This window comes from Gnatocerus cornutus, chromosome 10 (genome assembly GCF_029298725.1).
Source record: "Gnatocerus cornutus isolate USDA-ARS CGAHR chromosome 10, icGnaCorn1.1, whole genome shotgun sequence".
NCBI lineage: Eukaryota > Metazoa > Arthropoda > Insecta > Coleoptera > Tenebrionidae > Gnatocerus > Gnatocerus cornutus.
Genome location: NC_142242.1, coordinates 1,160,178 through 1,181,747, shown reverse-complemented (window position 1 = coordinate 1,181,747; position 21,570 = coordinate 1,160,178). Strand labels below are relative to the sequence as shown.

The following is a 21,570-nucleotide window of genomic DNA, read 5'->3' as shown; positions in this document are numbered from 1 at the left end:
TTGAAAAAATGAGCTAATTTGCTCACTAGTACAAGTCTGAGGTGGAACCATCACAAGACTATGCGGGTGCTAACGGAACGATGGTCATGCTCTACCGTTGATTGGAGGTCTCTCAGCTGAAACATCAACATTTTTGTAAAGTTCAGCACGTGGGGCTAAATTTTCGAAAATATATGCACCAGTTTTCAAAATTGCAATGCTAACTACTTCTATTTTTGTTTTTAGATTTTTAAATTCTTCGGATCCATTCATCCTACTTCAAATCCTTTTGATCTTGCAAGTCTCCTAATTTCTTTTTTTAAGGTTCTCATCTTTGAGATGTTCGTTATTCTTTGGATTAGTTTTGAAATCTTTAAGTTTCAACGAATTTTTTTCCTTGCTTCGATAAATGCTTTGGATATTTGAAATCTTTGAATTCAGTGAATTCCTCGGATTTGAAACTTGTTCCTTTAAGTGCTTTGGATTTGTGTCTCGTTTCTATAAACAGGTGTTCCCAAATAAAGTGTAAATATTTTAACCCCAATATCAGAAAACACAGTTTGACATAATGTCCCAAAACGTCCCCGTTTCCGAGAAAAAAATTATTAAATTATTATTTTCTACAGAAATGCGACATTGAACTATTGGGGCAGGTCAAGGATCCATTGTCAATGTCACGGAATGGGTATTGGGAAGAAAAACGCTAATAAATAAATGGCAAAAAATTTCTTTATCAGAGTTCCCGTTTAACAATAGAGAAACAAAGAACTTATTATTTTCAGTTAGAATTTTTATTATTCTTTGCCAGTCGTTTCCTCAAGAATTCTAAAATGTGTATCTAATTAAAATTTCAATTTGATCCACAAAACGAGTCGGGAAAAGTCACTTTACCCTTTTGAGGGCCCAATTTATCCCAAACAAATTAATTTTCCCAATAGGCATTTTTGAAAATGTTATAATTAAGTGTGCAATTAAGTGAAAGTTAAACAAGTATGATAAGATTGATAAGCGTAAACGTTTTTTGTTCGAACGGTTTTTGCAGTCTTTGGGAAACAAATAAATTCAGGGCCAAAAGCGGGTAATCCGAAGAGGTTTTGCCTCATTCGAATTTCGATTTTTTGCAGAATTATTATCTACAGCGGTATTTGATATTTGGGTTAAAATCTTCGCGAATCTTCGGGAACACTGGTATTTTTTAGACTTTTTGGATATTTGAGATCTTTCTGAGAAAATGAATCTTAAAATTTAATTCTCATTCTTTTCCTTCGATGGAAGTTTTAGATATTTAGATCTGAGAATTGTTTATATTCTTCGGATCTTTGATCGCTTTGAATTTCTCGATTGTTAAACGCTTTAAATTTATAACAATCATTGATTTTCGAATGAAATAAAAGAATCTAACATTGCAAAAACGGACTGTCTAAAATTTTAGATTCTAAATTAGATTCTTGAATTCTTGTGGATTCGTTTGATGCTTTGTCTCTCTGGATATTTAAATTATCAGTTTTCTTTAAATCTCTTTTTAAAAACGTTTAATTTCTCTCTGAAGACGAAACCTGAAAATGCTTTTATTTATTTTTTGCTCCCGAAACGTGTCCAAATCTGATAAGACTACGACTTCCTTATCCTACCAGAAAGGTCAAACGTGAGTCCACAACCGGACGTCCACGTGTATTTTTATAATAGCCTTGAAAGAATCGATTAGCGGAAATACTTTTGATAGATTTTCCCAAGCCACCCTCGCAGTGACCTTCTAATTCGAGCGTTTGAAGTAAATAGAATTGTGTGTTATTTTAGCCCCGTAATCGATACAGTGGGCAGTGGAACTCGAAATGAAATATACTTGCCTGTGCAGCGATGACTCTGCCCTGGCCCGAGTTCATGCTTTCACTGCTAAATCCATACCTAAAGCAACATAACCAAATCGAATACGGTAAGCAGAAATCGGGTCCGAATTTACGACATGCCTTGTTCCTTGTTTTGATCGGTTAAAGTTGGTGGAGCAGATTGGGCAATGGGAGGCGGCACATCTGGAGGCGTCCAAGCCTTGACTTCACTATGAGGTCGACTACTAATATCCCCTGGAAAAGAACTCGATTCGTAAAGAAAAAATAGTAAAGAGATGAAGGTAGAAGCGATTTTACCCTCTCTGACGTTTTGTGTGACAGTAAAAGTTTTCCCAGTGTCAAGAGGCACTGTCCAGTTAACAGGATCAGGAGAACGCATAAGAATTTGTTCAGGAGATTTAACTCTGGTGGGTTCTGGGGGTGATTTAACAACAGGCTCGTAATTTATTATTTCCGGTTCTTCTACAGTAGTTGTATTCTTCGCTTCCGTGTTATTCGTTTCAGCCTTCGAAGGTTCGGCTAGTGATATACAATTATGTTAAGTGAAGACATTGCTGAGTTTGTCCTAGCTAAAAGTTGCGTGTGCCAAGGGTCGTGTTTGATTTCTTACCTCCTAAACTTCCTTTTTCTAACTTAGAGCCTAGTTTTTGCTTAGAGGAGTCATTAGTGATTTGAGATTTTGAATTAGCTTTGGCCAATCTGTCGTCTTCATTTTTAGAGGTAACCGAACTATGTTTAGATCGGGATGAGGCAGTGGTGTTCAAGGATGCTAAAAACCGTAAATTTGTTACAAACACTTCAAGCACCAAAGACTGTGCATTGATTTGCAAAAGCATCAAACTGCAGTGAAAGATCATCTTATACCATGCATTTGATAAGATGCGCTTCCAAAGCGTTGCATTCACGGAAAAAAAGAAAAATAAAGTGTGGACCGAGTTAATTTTGCACGTTGAAAGCAAGTGAAATGAGCGAAGCCAAACATCACGAGTCTTGGCACACACTGACGACTTAATCATGCTGGCGCTTACAAGGTCGAGGTCTTTTGATGCTGGCTTGATTTGCTGAGGATTTTCTTTCTTTAACTGTAGCAGATCTAGATTGGCGTTTCGGAGAACGTTTTTCAGTTGTATCTGTTATCGGTCCAACAGATTGTGAACGTACTATAAAAACACCAAATCCATCGAACTATCAACTAAATCACCAAAACTTACAGTTCTTCGCACCTCCTTTTGACGTCTTTTGGTTATGACGCTTCAAAGATGACGATTTCAATGGCGAGTTCTTCTTGGGACTGTTTTTCTGAGATCCCCTAGAATCATCATCCTTTCTTGGTATAGTTGGTTCGAGTTTTTCTCTAGTTGGAGACAAAATCAAACCATCGAGTTCTACGATCGATCAAATTAACGCGAAATTTTTCAAATGGAAAGTTTTACCTGAACCACCAGTAGTTCTTTCTAAGTGATGTCTTATCATATCACGCACGATTCTCGCAGAATTTTCTGCATTACGAGCCGCCTTCGATGGAGAAGTTTTATTGTTATTATCAACTTCTTTTTCTTCCTTTGTGTAGGACTTGTGTGTCATGGAAGCGAGAGATAAGGCTGATAGAGAACTTCTCCGTGAAACTTGATCCCAAAGTTCAACTTGCTTATTGTATATATCAGAAAGTCTATCTGGAGCAAGTTCACTACCCCAACCGCGGTGCTGTCACAAATATTCACATGGAATAAATTATTTTTCTGAATTGTTTTTACGTGTGTTAAGTGATAAGAGAGACACCCTCGCCCTAAACCAATTACAGACGCTTTCCGCATACAACAAGTTGATAAGTTGGGATTGAGAAGATGTCAATATTCTCGAACAGTTTTATCAACAGGGAAGGATTTTATTTTCGACTTTTGAAATTTTTTGGGTGGACATGTAAATTGAGTTGATAGGGGTGTTGTTTATTAGGGCTAAATATTTCGTTTGGGATAACTGGGAGAATAGTTTGATTTTAAATGTCATACCTTGTATTCTCCTGCTTTCTTGCGTAGTTCAACGACTTCTCTATACCAAGAGTCGTTTTTCTCGAATTGGGGTGGCAACGAGTTGTGTTGTCCCGATTCGTCAATATCTTCATTTGGAGGTCCCCGCTTGGTGAATCTTCCTTCAGAGTATTCGTATTGTGAGAAGGGTCTAAACTTCTTCTTGTATTCGGTATTGAATTCATCCTTGAATATGTGAGTCTTGTCTTCACGAGTGTTTCTTTCATCGACTAATGGTTCGAGTTCACTGGCTGATAGTGCATTATGGTGGTATAAGGGTGTAAATATGCGGGATTGGGAGAGTTTGATGCTTACCATCCTTATTTTCCAAATCGATGCGTTTTTTGTGCACCATAGCATTGGTGGCCGGTTTTAAGGCTCCCATTGATTGGGATTTGCGAGGTGCCGAAGAATCGGCGGCATCTCTACGTGAAGTATGCCCTTGAGGCCAAGCGAATTGTAGTCTGTATTCAGTGCTAATTTTGGAAATGGCCTTCCGGAGAAGTCCAGTTTCGCGCCCCTGTAAATAAACGTTATGGACCGAAGGGTTGCGGATGGTAAGATCAAAGCGGATGAAGGGTTGTGTGAACGTGTCGCGTGTGTGTTATTACCATGTTCTCCAAATCGGGGTCCGATTCCCTACGCCGCTCCCGTTCCCGCATGCCGTCCCCACAGCGTGGTCCCTCCGACTTGCTCCGCCGGGAAGGCCTCCAGTGCGAGCCTCGTTCCTCCGACTGCAATTAAAATGAATACATTTTCTTAATGTCATGCGAAAACGGAAACGTATTCATTTTAATACGACGATACGGTCAGTTGTCGATAATTCACCGTCTACCGTCGCATGCAGTACTTAGAGTTCTCTTCGTAGCGGATCGTTCTTCGATCCGGGATTTCATGCAGGCAAGGCGGAGAGAGCAACTTGGTCTACTGGACTTACGGGTTTGGTTTAACTAACGTCAGCGTTAGCGTTAGCGGTCGACGCTCTCGGGAGCGGCGGCGGGTGCAATCACTACTGCGCCTTGCGTGTGGACCCTGGCTAGGCAATTTTCACACTTTTCACCGACGGTCTTACGTCCGTCTCTACCTGGACTAATGTCTACAAGTACGATACGAGTACTGTGAGATGTCTACTTTTACGTTAGCGATTGAGCGACCGCGAGGTTTTTTAACCAGATGCAGAATGCAGAAATGCGTGCATGATTCTAAAACGCTTACCCTTGCTCGAGATTCCGTGTTGCAGAAACCATTCGCTTGAATTTCACCATCACTGATCAAAAACTCGTGATGACGATAGGCCAGGTCTGGGTACTTTTTCCGTCGAGGCATTGCAGGCTCCAACTTCGGCACTAAACAAAAAATTAACATTCAAACAACACACTAAATCTGGAGACCAAAACTGCAACACCATCGATTATCAATATTTGAACGCGTTGCATTTTTAGGCCCCAGTATACTTACACTCACTGTGAACGTCGTCTTCCTGCTTGGAGGAGTGCTGCGTGGCCTCAAAATATTTTTCGCCTAAAACGGTAAGTGGATTAAGGGATGGCGGATTATCGATTTGGCGAGCTATATAGAATATCGTGTCAAGAACCTTACCGGCAACTGGGGCAGCATTGGGCTGCGGGGGTCTCCGCACCACCTCCTGTCTCGGCCCTGTATACTCGTGCCATCGGTAAGTACTCCGATATTCGGAGTGTAGCTAAAGAAAAACGCGAAAATCGAAACTTTTAATGGCGCCGGCACGTCTAAAAAATCTACCCTTACCTTATCGACAGGCATCGACGGGCAAGCTCTGCACAAGTTCCAAAATGAACCGATCATCAGGTCTAAATTTCACGTAAATTTGTTCGCAAGTTTTTGGGCCAAGAAGCCATACACTGCCCCACGTACGAACAGCTCAGGGTGCTCAGGGAAAGAGGAGAAAAGACAGCTCGCGGAAACTAATGAGTCGACAGACTCAATGAATACGAGAGCTCGTGCAGCATGACAGGAGCCCCACCTTATTGGCAATCCGTGGTCGGGTCGACGACGGCTCAAGTCAACCCAAGAATCAATAGACGGGCGCCTGCTCTATGCAATTCTATCGTTGCGCCACTTGCGCTACTGTTTTTTTCTTCTGCTCGCTTAAATTTCACCTCTTTTACTCAAGCGCCATCCACCAAAAGAACGGTGAATTATTACTTCGTTTTGTATGTTCTCTGTGTGCCAATTCCGGTGACGTACCGTTCGATATTGTGCTTTACCTGAAACAGAAACGTCTTGTAATATTCTTTTATTTAGCATGACGAAATTTAATCATGGGTCACTCACCTCGAATTAACACAGATTCTAAAAGGTGAAAAACCTAGCTACTGCCGCAATTTCTTTCACGCGACCCATTTACATCTTCTAAATGTATTGTTTCAATCAGAAACATAACATTTTATTCATTTAAATAAGTTTGGCATAAAAATCTATCTTGTTTTCCTCTGAGAGAGTCAATTTTGGCGTTATTTTATCATCACTGTAAAAAAGTTTGACTGCTCAGGAAGTTGTATATACAGGCTGAGTCCTTCGGTGACGCTTTTATAAGTAACTATTTTATATTTTGGTAAGAAGAATGTAAATGTTTGAATAAAATGCACAGTTTAAAATTAATTTTAATTGTCAGAAGTACACCATTTTTGCAGCAACTTTTTTCTTTAATGCAAACTAACACTTTTGGTGGTGAATTTTGATGATTTTTTTTTCGAAAATTTTTGAAGTTGCATTGTTGACTTAAAAAAAATACAGCCCCGTTGCTTTAATAATTTTTAATAACTAAAATATGCTTTTTCTCTTTATTTGACCAGAAATGAGCTTTATGTTTAAACGTAAAAATCAGACGATTTTAATTTTCAACATTTACAAATGGCCAGTTCTGGGGATTTTGTGCACATTTCTGCCGATTTCTTTATAATTAACCGTCGGATCTTGATGAAAACTTATTATTTTATGCATTTCAGTCTCTACTTTGCGAATACAGTCTCAAACATCGCATTTTTATAGAGAAAATCGTCAATTGGCTTTAAATTTAGTTGATTTCTCGATGAATATTGCTGATTTCAAGCACATTTCAGCCGATTTCTCCAGAATTAACCGTTGGATCTGCATAAAAACTCATTATTTGATGTATTTTGACTTCTACTTTGCGAATTCAGCTTCGAAAACCTTGTGTTTATAGTATATGTATAGCAGATACAACTTCAAAAATTTTTGTAAAAAAATAACTTGACAACAGCGCGACCAAAAATTTGATATTTTTAATTAGGTTACTCAAAATGGGAGTTACTGCAAAAATAGAGAACCTCTCACAACTGAAGCTAATTTGAAAAAAAATGCATTTTTACATTTACATTAAGTTTCTGAAAAAGATTATCGTTATTCACCGTGTATATTTGTATAAATAAACACAATACTATGGTTTTATCATCTTCCTAATGTTTTTCAAACGTTGTTGATATAATTCACAACTGCGCGCGCGTCCTTTGATCACTGACTTAACCTTGGACACTCAAATCATTTTTATCAGTCTTACTTAGCTTCATTTGAGATGGGTTACACGCCGAACGGTCCCCTTGAATATATTCTGATTCATTACCGATGGATTTTTGTTTGCTTGTTCCTTTTACCTGCGTCTTTCTTTTTTGATATTTGGTTGTACTTCCGAAACTGGATTGTTTTTAAGTTGAGCAGCGCTCCTAAACAACATGATTCGAAAGTTAAAAATGTGCAAAAACAGGTAAGTCAAAAGTGTTGAAAACAATCCAATGTAGCCCCAAAATTTAAGGTAAAGAAATGGATCAAAGAAGGGAAAGGGCGAAAAATGTGTACCGCGAGACCAGGGTGGCAAACTGTATCCTTCCGGAGACCAAAATACAAAAAAACAATGTTCAACGTTGAAGTTAATCTCGTCGATGTCTTAAACATTGACGTAGAAAAAAAGGTAACAAACTCTTCACCAAAACACGAGTAAAACCTATTCAATAGACAGTCCGCGTCGAACCATTGGTAACCATGGGACAACTAACAGCAACATTAAACCCTCTAGGTTGGACTATTCCGGTAGTACCAGAACTCGACGATTTAACAGTCGGTGGACTGGTCATGGGCACCGGCATCGAGTCGTCTTCTCACAAATACGGGTTATTCCAAAACATATGTACTTCCTTTGAACTGGTTCTTTGCGACGGAAGAGTAGTTACATGTTCATCAGAAGAAAATTCAGACTTGTATTATTCCGTACCATGGTCGTACGGAACTTTGGGGATATTAACATCAGCGGAAATTCGACTCATTCCTGCCAAAAAATACGTGAAATTGAAGTACAGACCGGTGAGGCAATTAGAGAAAATTGCCGAAGAGACGGAGGCTGCGAGTAAAAACTTGGAGAACGAATTCGTGGAGACGCTAATTTATAGTAAAGACGAAGCTGTGGTCATGACGGGGTACTTAACAGATCATGTAGAAGAGAATTTGAAGGTATTTTTTGGATGTGGAGAGACCGGTACGACTATGTTAATTTTCTAGATAAACGCAATAGGAAAGTGGTATAAACCTTGGTTTTTCAAGCACGTGGAATCTGTTTTAAAACGAAACAAAGAGGTAGTGGAGTTTATCCCATTGCGCGATTATTACCACAGACACACGCGCTCGATATTTTGGGAGCTGCAGGTACAAAAAAATTGTCGTTTTTCTCTTGCTTAATCTTTTTTTAGGATATCATTCCGTTTGGAAATAATCCGATTTTCCGACTTTTACTTGGATGGGTAGTTCCACCGAAAGTTTCTCTACTCAAACTAACACAAACTGACGCTATAAAGAAGTTGTATGAAAACAATCATGTTATCCAGGATATGTTGGTTCCAATAACAACTTTCAAAGACAGTATTGAGAAGTTCCACAAGGAAGTTGAAATATATCCGATTTGGATATGTCCATTTCAACTGTTTACAAATCCTGGATTTGTTCATCCCGCGGACGGGGGTAAAAGTCAGATTTATGTGGATATTGGGGTGTACGGGGTGCCGCACGTGGAGAATTTTTCAGCGGTGGAAACTACGAGACGTATCGAGAAATTTGTCATGGATGTCAACGGGTACGTGTATTTTGCGCACGCGTTTAATTTCAAATTGCCTAGCCTGCAGCATTTGTTAAAATTTGCTTAATTCATGTAATTGTTCAGGTTTCAGATGTTGTATGCTGATACATATATGACGAGGAAGGAATTCCGTCGCATGTTCGACCACTCTCTCTATGACAAGTTGAGGACTCGTTTGGGATGCGAAGCGGCCTTCGCTGAAGTGTACGACAAGGTGAACAGGACAGTCCGGGACTAAACCCACTCGTAAAACCCATTTCCAAAATAAATTCTTTCGAAAGATCGTGATTTTTCTAACCCTGATTCCTCGCGCTTGCGCTACCATAGGTACTAGTAGTTCTTCACTTCATTCATAACTTCAGCCGGTTCATTCAATTGTGTTGCGTCTCAAGCCCGGCGTGCACCTGTCGTGTTGTCTACCTGGCACAGTACCACAGTCATCGCTCATCGGTACTATTACGCGGTACTCGTGAGTGACCAACACATGTTTTAAACTTTATCATGGACCTCTACTATGTGAAAGTGACACTGTTTTTGGCTGCTCTTCTCTCGCTATGTAAGTGTCATTTTTAATTGTCATCCTTTATTTATTAAGTCTGCCAAGGCGCATTCTAAAGTGGTGATTCAACTGATTTTCGATCACACCGCATCTCGAGTTATCTTCAAGGTGGAGCGGCTTTACCTCCGCTCTTTCGCACATTTTGCCGGCGGAATGAGAGGCGACAACCTCTCGGGTTTTCGTCAATCACACGCGAAAAAGAGCCCCAAAAATCGTACTTTATGTCCCAATTTCAAGAACACGTGTTCGATGAACAATTTTGGTTTTGGGTCTCTGCGAAGAAGAGTTTTAGTCAAATAATCGATTTCCTTTGACTTGTACAATTTATGGTATTTGAATCTTTCCTGTTCAGTTAAATCTGATGATTCAATACCAAATTAGTCACGTCCGAATTCTTTTTCTTCGTTTCTTATCATTTGTTGTGGTTAAAATTCAAGTCAAAAGATATCGAAAAAAAAAACTCTGTGTCTAATTTGGATATTGCGGAGGCGGGAGGCTGTTTCCCTCTGTGGACCTCTTACAATTTTAAACGGTATAAACTGAAATAAAAGACAAAATTACAGAAATAGAAGTTAAAATCAGAAATTTGGCCAAAATTAAATTTTCTAGCGTGAATTTAGAGTTTCGGTCTGATAAATCGTACACTCAGAAATAATGACAATGCGTCCTGAATTAATTTAATTAAGAAAAAATTCTTATCATTTGTAGATATCCCCAAGACAAAAATGAAGGCCTCTAAGGCGTGTGTACACGCATCTACGTGACTTTTATTACAAGTGATGCTCCAACAATTTAAATAATTGGGCGTGTATGAAATTCTTGTGGTTTTGAAAAGTTTCCGAATATAACATTTGGTTCCGTTATTGGTAAAAATTTTCCAAAGCTTAAATTAGTTGTTTGTTTTCGAGCGCATTTCTTGCGTTGATAGAATCCCAAGATTAATTAGAACAAAAAACCCTGAAAGCCAAGAAAGCTTTTTTATTTCGTTCCCAAAGTTAATTTAATGAACTGAATTCCGGGCGCTACTCAACTATAAATGACAAAAACTTTGTTACGTTTTAATAAACACAAACATTGTAATAGTGAAAATTATATAAAATGAATACTTTTCTCTGAACTCATTGTGCAGCGATTTCATCAAATTTGATACACCTCGTGACTTACGCATTGAATGACTTGCCAAATCAATTCTGTTTCCAGCCGAAGAATCTTGTAAAAATATTAATTTGACAGTGTTGGGAAAAAACGTAATTCCACAATTCCAGTCAACCAAAACTCCCGGTTTTATAGCGCTGCATGGTGCTTAAACTTATTGCAATTTTTTGTTGTTTTAAATTGTAAATTGCTGCATGCATTCTATCAAAAAATGGAGCTGGTTTTAACGTGAAAAAACTCCATGCAGTCTTGCTCGCAACAGACTTAATTCCGCTCATTAAAGTATGTAAAGCCCAGATTAGCTAGTACCTGGATGGTACAATTACAGGCAGGTGTTCAGCTGATTCAGAACAGCCGTTGGAATGTCGGGATAGAATTACTTTACCTGACTTTGCCTTTCATGAGATTGGTAAATAAAGGTAGCCGAAATATTTCAGACAGGAAGGTTTAACAGTTAAGACTTGTTAACAGAATTTCTTGATAGCATCAGGTCAAAACTAATTAAAAGTTAAATCCCATCTTAATTATCCCTCGATTAAATCTACTCGTTTTTAATCAAATTTAAAGTAAATGGGGAAATGCAGTAATAACATCTTTGTTCATTAAATGGAGTGAAAAAACCAGAAACCGTAACGAAATGTGAAGTAACATGCAAATGTGTGCACGTTATTATCCGTAAATTCTCTTCCTTATTACTTAAAATCTCTACGCAGCGCTAAGAAAAGGGTGCGTCTGAGATGATAACGCTACACGTTTATTGTTGATTGTTCCTAGCCTATTTCCATTCCATGAATTCTTTACTCCCACTAAGGAGCACCCAGATCGACGTGAAAATATTACCATAATGTTACATTCTTCCAAGGTGTTCCGAGAACATTTCTGTTACATTCAAGACGTTAACCTTACAGACACTCGTTATTTAACTCAAAATTAATTTTATAATTCCTTCCATCCTGTTCTACCTTTCAGATCCGAATACAAACATTTCCATGAGTAACTTTAGCATAATTCGTTGTCCCTTTGATTTTGAGGAAATACATTTTCAAAAAACTGACCCCCTCAAATGTAGATTTTCAAAGAAACTACCCGAATTGTACCCAGGTGGGAGTTCTGGTAGTACTTAATGTAATAAAAGTCGAAATCGGTCGATATTTCGCGAAAATTCATTACTAAACTATGGCAAAGTTCTCATATCGATATCTCGCTTATTTTTCGGAGTAAATTTGCGTTATTATACCTCATTTTACGCAGAATTTTCCGCAGATTCCAAATCTGCGATTGAAATTCAAATCCGACAACAAATAACTGAGTTATGGCCGATCAAAGTTTCGAATAGTTGATTTTCATTTTTCCTCATTTTTCCTAATTTTTAAAGTCAAATATCTCAGAAACTATTAGAGATATTGAGATGCGGTTTGCGCCATTCTTTTTCTCGGCTCATTTTACGTTAGAAAATGTTCTCTAAAGCCCAAAATTCCATAGTCGATTTTTCGCGAAAAAAAAATCCGACTCAAACGATGAAAATTTTTCATTTTTTTTATTTTTGGCCATAACTCGTAAACTATTTGTCCGATAGATCTCAAATTTGGCCAGTAGATAGATTTTGAGCTCCTCTTTCGGCTGATGTATAATTCAAAGCTATTAAACGTTGTTTTCACATTGACAACAGTGATTGAAAATCACTCCAAAATGATCTCTTCAAAACAGTTTTTGGCCAATGCCTCGTTTATTTATTAAGTAAACTCAACAAATTTAGGCTCATTTTACGCAGAATGTCACGCTGAATCCAAAGCCGCAAGAACTTTTTATTTTTGTCAACAAATAACTGAGTTATGGCCGTTTGAATTTTTGGGTTGTCGCCAGAGGGCCAAATTTTTGAAGCTTCCAAACAATTCGTGCTCAATATCTCGGAAACTATTACAGATGTTGAGATGCGGTTTGCGCCAACGTTTTTCTCGTGATTTTTTACATAAGAAATGGTTCTTAGATTTTCCAAAAGCCGAAAGTTGCAGTTTTTCGCGAAAATTCATGACTAAAAAACTATGGCAAAGTTCTGAAATTGATACCTCGCTTATTTTTCGGAGTAAATTTGCGTTATTATACCTCATTTTACGTAGAATTTTCCGTAGATTCCAAATCTGCGATTGAAATTCAAATCTGACAACAAATAACTGAGTTATGGCCGATCAAAGTTTCGAATAGTTGATTTTCATTTTTCCTCATTTTTCCTAATTTTTAAAGTCAAATATCTCAGAAACTATTAGAGATATTGAGATGCGGTTTGCGCCATTCTTTTTCTCGGCTCATTTTACGTTAGAAAATGTTCTCTAAAGCCCAAAATTCCATAGTCGATTTTTCGCGAAAAAAAAATCCGACTCAAACGATGAAAATTTTTCATTTTTTTTATTTTTGGCCATAACTCGTAAACTATTTGTCCGATAGATCTCAAATTTGGCCGGTAGATAGATTTTGAGCTCCTCTTTCGGCTGATGTATAATTCAAAGATATTAATAGTCGTTTTCACCTTGAAAACAGTGATTGAAAATAAGCCCAAAATGACCTCTTCAAAACCGTTTTTGGCCAATGCCTCGTTTATTTATTAAGTAAACTCAACAAATTTAGGCTCATTTTACGCAGAATGTCACGCTGAATCCAAAGCCGCAAGAATTTTTTATTTTTGTCAACAAATAACTGAGTTATGGCCGTTTGAATTTTTGGGTTGTCGCCAGAGGGCCAAATTTTTGAAGCTTCCAAACAATTCGTGCTCAATATCTCGGAAACTATTTCAGATATTGAGATGCGGTTTGCGCCAACGTTTTTCTCGTGATTTTTTACATAAGAAATGGTTCTTAGATTTTCCAAAAGCCGAAAGTTGCAGTTTTTCGCGAAAATTCATGACTAAAAAACTATGGCAAAGTTCTGAAATTGATACCTCGCTTATTTTTCGGAGTAAATTTGCGTTATTATACCTCATTTTACGTAGAATTTTCCGTAGATTCCAAATCTGCGATTGAAATTCAAATCCGACAACAAATAACTGAGTTATGGCCAATCAAAGTTTCGAATAGTTGATTTTCATTTTTCCTAATTTTTAAAGTCAAATATCTCAGAAACTATTAGAGATATTGAGATGCGGTTTGCGCCATTCTTTTTCTCGGCTCATTTTACGTTAGAAAATGTTCTCTAAAGCCCAAAATTCCATAGTCGATTTTTCGCGAAAAAAAAATCCGACTCAAACGATGAAAATTTTTCATTTTTTTTATTTTTGGCCATAACTCGTAAACTATTTGTCCGATAGATCTCAAATTTGGCCAGTAGATAGATTTTGAGCTCCTCTTTCGGCTGATGTATAATTCAAAGATATTAAACGTCGTTTTCACCTTGAAAACAGTGATTGAAAATCACTCCAAAATGATCTCTTCAAAACAGTTTTTGGCCAATGCCTCGTTTATTTATTAAGCAAACTCAACAAATTTAGGCTCATTTTACGCAGAATGTGACGCTAAATCCAAAGCCGCAAGAATTTTTAATTTTTGTCTACAAATAACTGAGTTATGGCCGTTTGAATTTTTGGGTTGTCGCCAGAGGGCCAAATTTTTGAAGCTTCCAAACAATTCATGCTCAATATCTCGGAAACTATTTCAGATATTGAGATGCGGTTTGTGCCAACGTTTTTCTCGTGATTTTTTACATAAGAAATGGTTCTTAGATTTTCCAAAAGTCGAAAGTTGCAGTTTTTCGCGAAAATTCATGACTTAAACTATGGCAAAGTTCTGAAATTGATATCTCGCTTATTTTTGGAATAAAATTGAGTTACCATTTATTACCTTAAAAATCTTAAAATCTACGACGCTGCCTAATGTTCCTGATTTTTTCAAATACCAAAATTTTGCAAGACGACTTCACCAGGAGTCAAAATTTCGTGATCTTGTTCAAGCCTCAAAAAAAGACGAAGATTTGGCCTTGTTTGTAGTTGAAGATATGAAAAGTGAATCGTGTTGATATTGTGCATACTAAAGATTGATTAACTAGGCGTAGAAAGTGACAATAATTATGTTGTACATCCCGTATCCAGGGTATTTAAACCGGTATTTCAAGTGTGTACCGGATACCGGCATTGGAATCTCCACAAGGACGGAAACAGTCGACCAGGATTCCATTTTATCTTTATAAATTTAATCTTTGGGTAACAGTAGCATAGCTGTGGTAACTCGCCAGGCTTCGTCGCACTACCGGTCGGTGACTTTACGTTCATCGGACCAGAACAATCCATCCATACTATGACCTGTTCTTATGCGAAAGAAAAAGATAACCGCTTAACTTCATCTAATCTTATGACCCTTCGTTAGGTGTAAAAATCTAAGACTAATAACCGGAACCGAAACCTAACGAATTCCCACTGAATTATCCAAAGTCAGTGAAGCGTTCTTTGGATTCTGCATTAGTTGGTTTATTAGCAAATATTTTGATTTCAGGGCGAGGATCCCAGGGCCTTTGTTACTTTCCTCAACAATTCCAAGGAGAATTCGTAATGCAAACCACCGCAAATCTAGAAACAGGAATACAATACACCTCTGTAAACGTCACTTCGACTTCTATTCCAATTTGGGGCAACTGCCATCGACGGAAAGGCAACAATTTCATACTCATGCTCAAGTATGTTAAACATATTTTTCTTCCTACAATTTGCTGCCATGGTATTCTGGTCAAGTTGCGGTTTTGCATTTCTTTGACTCGCATAACAAAAGTCTTTGTAATTTTAAACTTGACCAAATGATCCTTCGTTCTTATTAGTGCATAATAACCGTATCAAAAGCGGTCTATTTGGACATGCTCTATGTAACACACTGACATTGAAAATTGATATTTACCAAGTGGAAACACATCCCAAAAAACTTTAATTGCCATCATCCAAAAAACAAAGTCATTAGGATATCCGAACGTCGTTTCATTCGCAAATCGAAATCAATCCAAATTATTATCAGGACACTAATTAGACTTGTTACAGTACAAGGCCATTTCCACAAAATCTGATTGAGATGGCTCTCACTCAAACCAGCGGAAATATCGATAAATTCACGCTGGAAATCGATTTACAGCTTAAAATAGCCGTAAAAGAGCAAAAAAGACTGAGCCAAAATGATTACCAACAATGTTGCGGTTGGAGATATTTGTGTTGGGACTTTGGAATTCGTTTCTAAAGAATCATTTTGATTGTAATTCCGATCCATCAGTTTTTTGAGCCATAAATCGATTCCACTAAAAGGAACTTAGTTCTTCGCCTTCTTCTAATCACTAATTTTAATTCCTTTCCAGTTATAGAGATACGAGTTGTATTCGTTGTTTACACTTGAAGCTCCGATCTGCTAATGTTTTACAAGTGTTCACTCTAACCCAGGAAATCATGTCGAAATGTTACATTAATGAAAAGCTGGCGGAAGACAGTTGTCCTTCCGAAGAATCGTTATCGAATCGTGAAGCCACTGAAATACTATTATTTAGTAAGTTGTAATGAAATAATAACGTCCTCTTTTTATACGACATTCTTTTAGAGCGAAATGGTGACTACAGACGGAAAGAATACTGCCCCATCGATGGAAAGTACGCAATTACTTTCAATAATAACAATCCCACAGAGAAAAACGAATGCACTGGATATGATTCCGCCATGGACTCGTGTCCTTCTGGCTCTATTCTGAATTTTCGCCTAAGAGGTTGTGCAGCAACTAACAATTTCGATTTGAAATATGAATGTTTGGCGACTTGGAAAGGACCCAACGATGACAACTATCTCATCTTTGCCGACAATAATGAAGGGAAGTCGAATTATCGATGCGCTGTGAGTATTTTTATGATGACACGGGATGATAATCGTGGATTTAAACAGTAACTCATGGATAAAGTCAAAGTAATGGGACTATTATACAATATGTTAAGGTGCGTGGGTCTCTGTATCCGGGCGCCCACAAAGTTCTTGGCCAATATCAGGCACTGAACTTTTGAGTACTCAGATTTACTTTGTAATTTTTACAAATCAGTTTTATCAGCATACAAACTAGAAAAACTGTAATCAGGTTTATCACAAAATCTCAACAATGTCAGATTCTCAGATACCGAGAGATTTACACACAGGAAGAAAAATTTTCACACGTAGTAAGACAAAAATAAAAGGAAATTAATGCATTGCAACCTGCTTGTAATCACTGATTAGACTGTTATCCTTATTATTATTCCATTTGTAATGTGAGGAAAACTATATTATTAACACGAAATAAAAAAGATTATTGCGGAAATACAAGAAAATGATGTTTACGCGGTTTGATGATTGAGGAAATTGGAAAATTAAAATATTTATAGCGAAATTACATATTCTTAACCAAGCGATAGCAATTTGCATTAAACACCATCCTACTCTTCGTTTCATTCTCTATCGCAACGCAAACAAATAACTGAGTTATAGCCGTTTGAATATTTGGGTTGTCGCTATAGGGCCAAATTTTAGAAGGTTCAAAACAATTCGTGCCCGATATCTCGGTAACTAATTCAGATATTGAGATGCGGTTTGCGCCATCGTTTTTCTCGCGATTTTTTACATAAGAAATGGTTCTTAGATTTTCCAAAAGTCGAAATTTGCAATTTTTCGCAAAAATTTATTACTAAAACTATGCCAAACTTCTGATATCGATATCTCGCTTATTTTTTAGAGTAAACTTAAGTTGTTATACATCAGTATACGCAGAATTTTACGTAGATTCCAAATCTGGGATTTAAATTCAGATCCGACAACAGATAACTGAGTTATGACCTATCAAAGTTTCGGAAAGTTGATTTTCAATTTTTTTCATTTTTCGTAATTTTTAAAGTTAAATATCTCGGAAACTATTTGAGATATTGAGATGCGGTTTGCGCCATTCTTTTTCTCGGCTCATTTTACGTTAGAAAATGTTCTCAAAAGTCCAAAATTCGGTAGTCGACTTTTCGCGAAAAAAAATTGCGACTCAAACGATAAAAATTTTTCATTTTTTTTATTTTTGGCCATAACTCGTAAACGATTTGTCCGATAGATCTCAAATTTGGCCAGTAGATAGATTTTGAGCTCCTCTTTCAACTGATGTGTAATTCAATGCTATTATACGTCGTTTTCATTTTGGAAACATTGATTGAAAATCACCCTAAAATGATGTTTCCAAAACAGTTTTTGTCCAATACCTCGTTTATTTATTACGCAAACTCAACAAATTTGGGTCTCATTTTACGCAGAATTTAACGCTGAATTCAAAGCCGCAAGAATTTTTAATCTTTGTCAACAGATAACTGAGTTATGGCCGTTTGAATTTTTGGGTTGTCGCCAGAAGGCCAAATTTTTGAAGCTTCCAAACAATTCGTGCTCAATATTTCGGAAACTATTTGAGATATTGAGATGCGGTTTGCGCCATCGTTTTTCTCGCGATTTTTTACATAAGAAATAGTTCTTAGATTTTCCAAAAGTCGAAATTTGCAATTTTTCGCAAAAATTTATTACTAAAACTATGCCAAACTTCTGATATCGATATCTCGCTTATTTTTTAGAGTAAACTTAAGTTGTTATACATCAGTATACGCAGAATTTTACGTAGATTCCAAATCTGGGATTTAAATTCAGATCCGACAACAGATAACTCAGTTATGACCTATCAAAGTTTCGGAAAGTTGATTTTCAATTTTTTTCATTTTTCGTAATTTTTAAAGTTAAATATCTCGGAAACTATTTGAGATATTGAGATGCGGTTTGCGCCATCGTTTTTCTCGGCTCATTTTACGTTAGAAAATGTTCTCAAAAGTCCAAAATTCGGTAGTCGACTTTTCGCGAAAAAAAATTGCGACTCAAACGATGAAAATTTTTCATTTTTTTTATTTTTGGCCATAACTCGTAAACTATTTGTCCGATAGATCTCAAATTTGGCCAGTAGATAGATTTTGAGCTCCTCTTTCGACTGATGTGTAATTCAATGCTATTATACGTCGTTTTCATTTTGGAAACATTGATTGAAAATCACCCTAAAATGATGTTTCCAAAACAGTTTTTGTCCAATACCTCGTTTATTTATTACGCAAACTCAACAAATTTGGGTCTCATTTTACGAAGAATTTTACGCTGAATTCAAAGCCGCAAGAATTTTTAATCTTTGTCAACAGATAACTGAGTTATGGCCGTTTGAATTTTTGGGTTGTCGCCAGAAGGCCAAATTTTTGAAGCTTCCAAACAATTCGTGCTCAATATTTCGGAAACTATTTGAGATATTGAGATGCGGTTTGCGCCAACGTTTTTCTCGTGATTTTTTACATAAGAAATGGTTCTTAGATTTTCCAAAAGTCGAAATTTGCAATTTTTCGCAAAAATTCATAACTAAAACTATGCCAAATTTCTGATATCGATATCTCACTTATTTTTTAGAGTAAACTTAAGTTATTGTACATCAGTGTACGCAGAATTTTCCGCAGATTCCAAATCTGGGATTTAAATTCAGATCCGACAACAGATAACTGAGTTATGGCCGATCAAAGTTTCGAAAATTTGCTTTTCATTTTTCCTCATTTTTTCTAATTTTTAAAGTTAAATATCTCGGAAACTGTTTGAGATATTGAGATGCGGTTTACGCGTTTCTTTTTTTCGGCTTATTTTACGTTAGAAAATGTTCTCAAAAGCTTAAAATTCGATAGTCGATTTTTCGCGAAAAAAAATTGCGACTCAAACAAAATTGCATATTCTTAACCAAGCGATAGAAATTTGCATTAAACACCATCCTACTCCTCGTTTCATTCTCTATCGCAAATGCAATTTTAGTTCGTGGAGACTTCGCTAGTAATATTTATTACAAATTAATTTCTGTGGCGCCATTATGCACTTTAACAAATTCTCAAATTAAGTCTCCATGAATAAAAAATAAGTTTTCGCTGAGTAAGGCAACGCGGAACACGTCAGTTTTTTGTAACGTTATACCGCGTCGTTAAAAGTATCCAATTTCACTCCAAAAAACACTTAACCTTTTATCAGAAACAAGAAATATTGACGGATATAGAAAAAGTGGGAGCGAGATACCCACCAGTGCCTGTTTAGTCGTTTCTTATGGCCCCAGTTATAAAACATTTTCTTTTTATTTGCGATTTCATGTTCCACCGACGTAAAGCAATAAAAACCCGAACATTATTAAATGTGGAAATCATTGATTCCCATTTCAAACCTACTTATCATGATTCCTTCGTTCTTCAGCTTTATCGCCACGACTACCAGACCGACAGAATCCAAATGGCTTTAAGTCGTGACTCAACTTGTACCAACGACTTAATTAACTCAACACATGGCTATGAGACATTTTCTTTAATGCCGAAGCCGGAAAATCCATGGCCGGTGGAAATTTCGTTTGGGACATGTAGTTTTCCAAAGTGGATGCACGGAAATTGGGAAAATGTCAGAGTTGATGATGATACAATGCTTTACAAAGATCACTCTTCATTCAAAACGTACACGATTAAGTGTGTGGGAGCCCAAGAGGTGGATAATAAGTACTTAGTTTTCAGTCGGACGCAATGGTACTAGTACTATTTTGTTTTATTCGTACTATAATAAATGATTGCAGTGATGAAGAGCGGTACAACTGTATTAGAATTATTGAGCGAAGCGACAATATTCTGGAGTTTCAATTGGGCTCCAACGCTAGCACCACCAAAGATGTCTTCGGATTGTGCTCAGACGACAATTTCCAGGACGGCTCTTGGATAACTCAAGCCCGTAAGTTTCTTACCTTTATTCGAACGTATCTAAACTGTTGTTTTAGGAACTGATGTTAATACAATCCCGTCAGGACGATGTCCAATTTCAGGTGAATACGTTGGTGTTATACCAGACGGTGAAGACTTATGTGCCAAATTATGGTCCGACTGTGACACATCGGAACTGATGTACTACCAAGTCTCCCATTGCAAAACAAACGAAATTTATGAAGACCGAGAGTACAAGTGTCTGGGGCACTGGAGAGAATCCGAATTTTTATATACGTACACGCAACGACGTGATGTTGCTGCTGGGACTTACGAGTGTTTCGTTGGCATGAAAATGTCAAACCGCGAAATTTATATCAAAGAAGCTGGCGAACACTGCCAACGACACATAGATCCAATGCATTATGGAATGCAGTTAAATAAAACATCGTCTTATACATGTACGGGGGAATTTTTATCTCTTCTTTTTATTGCTGTTTGTTTTAGGTAATTACACAACGCTTAATAACGTCCCTAGTGTTAGAACTTCCACGAATGTTCCTCCAGATTTAAGAAGATCCAGTATTAGTACTATGCCGACTGTGAAATCCACAACGAGGATGTGGAACTTCGGTAAATCAATATCGAGCAAAAAAACAATACTATTGTTGTTTGTTTTAGACATGGCAGGTGTAGAAACAAAGAAAGACGACCCAAGCTCTGCCATAATTACCAAATCTACGTACTTATTGTGTGTACTTATAAGTACACTCACGTATTTTATATAACGAAACCAAGAGACTTCATTTAGGTAGTTTTTTCTTGCCAAAATACTGAAGAACTGTTCAACAACCATTTTTTACTTAATTTTCGTAGGAATTACTTTGTCAGTGATCATTTTATACTATGTGATGTAAATTATTTATATTTAAATAAAATAAGTACTTATTTATCTTCGCCTTTGATTCGTTTAAGCTAATATACTTACAAAAGTCGAGATAAGGAACACCTGTGCAGTACTTCAAGTGATAACACGACTGAAGACAACTTATCAATTTTCCAGTCGCGTGTTTTTAGTGTACACTTGCCAAGGTTACTTCAGATTTGTTTATTAACATTGCAAGTCGCGTCATATATTACGAA

The 21,570-nt window shown here is 37.0% G+C and overlaps 3 protein-coding genes across 12 annotated transcripts; 2 read left to right on the top strand and 1 right to left on the bottom strand.

The window, feature by feature from the left end:
• Nucleotides 1-27: 27 nt before the first annotated feature.
• LOC148166997 (uncharacterized) lies at nt 28-5,892 on the bottom strand. Of its 10 annotated transcripts, XM_088047262.1 has the most exons (15): nt 5,621-5,890; nt 5,453-5,555; nt 5,312-5,374; nt 5,069-5,199; nt 4,465-4,587; nt 4,169-4,373; nt 3,836-4,104; nt 3,260-3,530; nt 3,038-3,211; nt 2,855-2,986; nt 2,437-2,595; nt 2,124-2,345; nt 1,947-2,060; nt 1,827-1,884; nt 28-116 (listed from the first exon to the last, which is right to left on the bottom strand). In XM_088047262.1, the coding sequence occupies exons 1-14, from the start codon at nt 5,675-5,677 to the stop codon at nt 1,859-1,861; spliced, it is 2,049 nt and encodes a 682-aa protein (XP_087903388.1). In that variant the 5' UTR covers nt 5,678-5,890; the 3' UTR covers nt 28-116; nt 1,827-1,858. The 10 variants fall into 10 exon arrangements, with proteins under 10 accessions (XP_087903388.1, XP_087903386.1, XP_087903387.1 ...); XM_088047260.1 differs by having other exon boundaries at nt 1,947-2,345; nt 5,621-5,891; XM_088047261.1 differs by having other exon boundaries at nt 1,947-2,345; nt 5,318-5,374; nt 5,621-5,891.
• A 1,250-nt stretch (nt 5,893-7,142) lies between these two features.
• LOC148166996 (delta(24)-sterol reductase-like) lies at nt 7,143-9,257 on the top strand. The gene is made up of 6 exons (XM_088047272.1): nt 7,143-7,616; nt 7,665-7,820; nt 7,865-8,356; nt 8,405-8,548; nt 8,593-8,972; nt 9,060-9,257. Exons 1-6 carry the CDS (start codon nt 7,428-7,430, stop codon nt 9,211-9,213), a joined length of 1,515 nt encoding a protein of 504 aa, XP_087903398.1. The 5' UTR covers nt 7,143-7,427; the 3' UTR covers nt 9,214-9,257.
• A 65-nt stretch (nt 9,258-9,322) lies between these two features.
• Nucleotides 9,323-21,379, top strand: LOC148166995 (uncharacterized). The gene is made up of 9 exons (XM_088047271.1): nt 9,323-9,531; nt 15,165-15,345; nt 16,006-16,190; nt 16,242-16,528; nt 19,940-20,259; nt 20,307-20,458; nt 20,505-20,888; nt 20,935-21,060; nt 21,109-21,379. Exons 1-9 carry the CDS (start codon nt 9,477-9,479, stop codon nt 21,213-21,215), a joined length of 1,797 nt encoding a protein of 598 aa, XP_087903397.1. The 5' UTR covers nt 9,323-9,476; the 3' UTR covers nt 21,216-21,379.
• The last annotated feature ends 191 nt before the right edge of the window (nt 21,380-21,570 follow it).

Excerpts from the sequence above, each read along its gene's own strand:
- LOC148166996 (XM_088047272.1), top strand. The coding sequence starts at position 7,428 with ATGGGTTACACGCCGAACGGTCCCCTTGAATATATTCTGATTCATTAC. Across the intron at positions 7,617-7,664 it reads TTAAAAATGTGCAAAAACAG|GTAAAGAAATGGATCAAAGA; the intron begins GTAAGTCAAAAG and ends CCAAAATTTAAG. Across the intron at positions 8,549-8,592 it reads CGATATTTTGGGAGCTGCAG|GATATCATTCCGTTTGGAAA; the intron begins GTACAAAAAAAT and ends ATCTTTTTTTAG.
- LOC148166995 (XM_088047271.1), top strand. The coding sequence starts at position 9,477 with ATGGACCTCTACTATGTGAAAGTGACACTGTTTTTGGCTGCTCTTCTC. Across the intron at positions 9,532-15,164 it reads GGCTGCTCTTCTCTCGCTAT|GGCGAGGATCCCAGGGCCTT; the intron begins GTAAGTGTCATT and ends TTTTGATTTCAG. Across the intron at positions 16,529-19,939 it reads AGTCGAATTATCGATGCGCT|CTTTATCGCCACGACTACCA; the intron begins GTGAGTATTTTT and ends TTCGTTCTTCAG.
- LOC148166997 (XM_088047260.1), bottom strand. The coding sequence starts at position 5,677 with ATGATCGGTTCATTTTGGAACTTGTGCAGAGCTTGCCCGTCGATGCCT. Across the intron at positions 5,375-5,452 it reads CAATGCTGCCCCAGTTGCCG|GCGAAAAATATTTTGAGGCC; the intron begins GTAAGGTTCTTG and ends TTACCGTTTTAG. Across the intron at positions 3,531-3,835 it reads AGAAAGCAGGAGAATACAAG|CACCGCGGTTGGGGTAGTGA; the intron begins GTATGACATTTA and ends TATTTGTGACAG.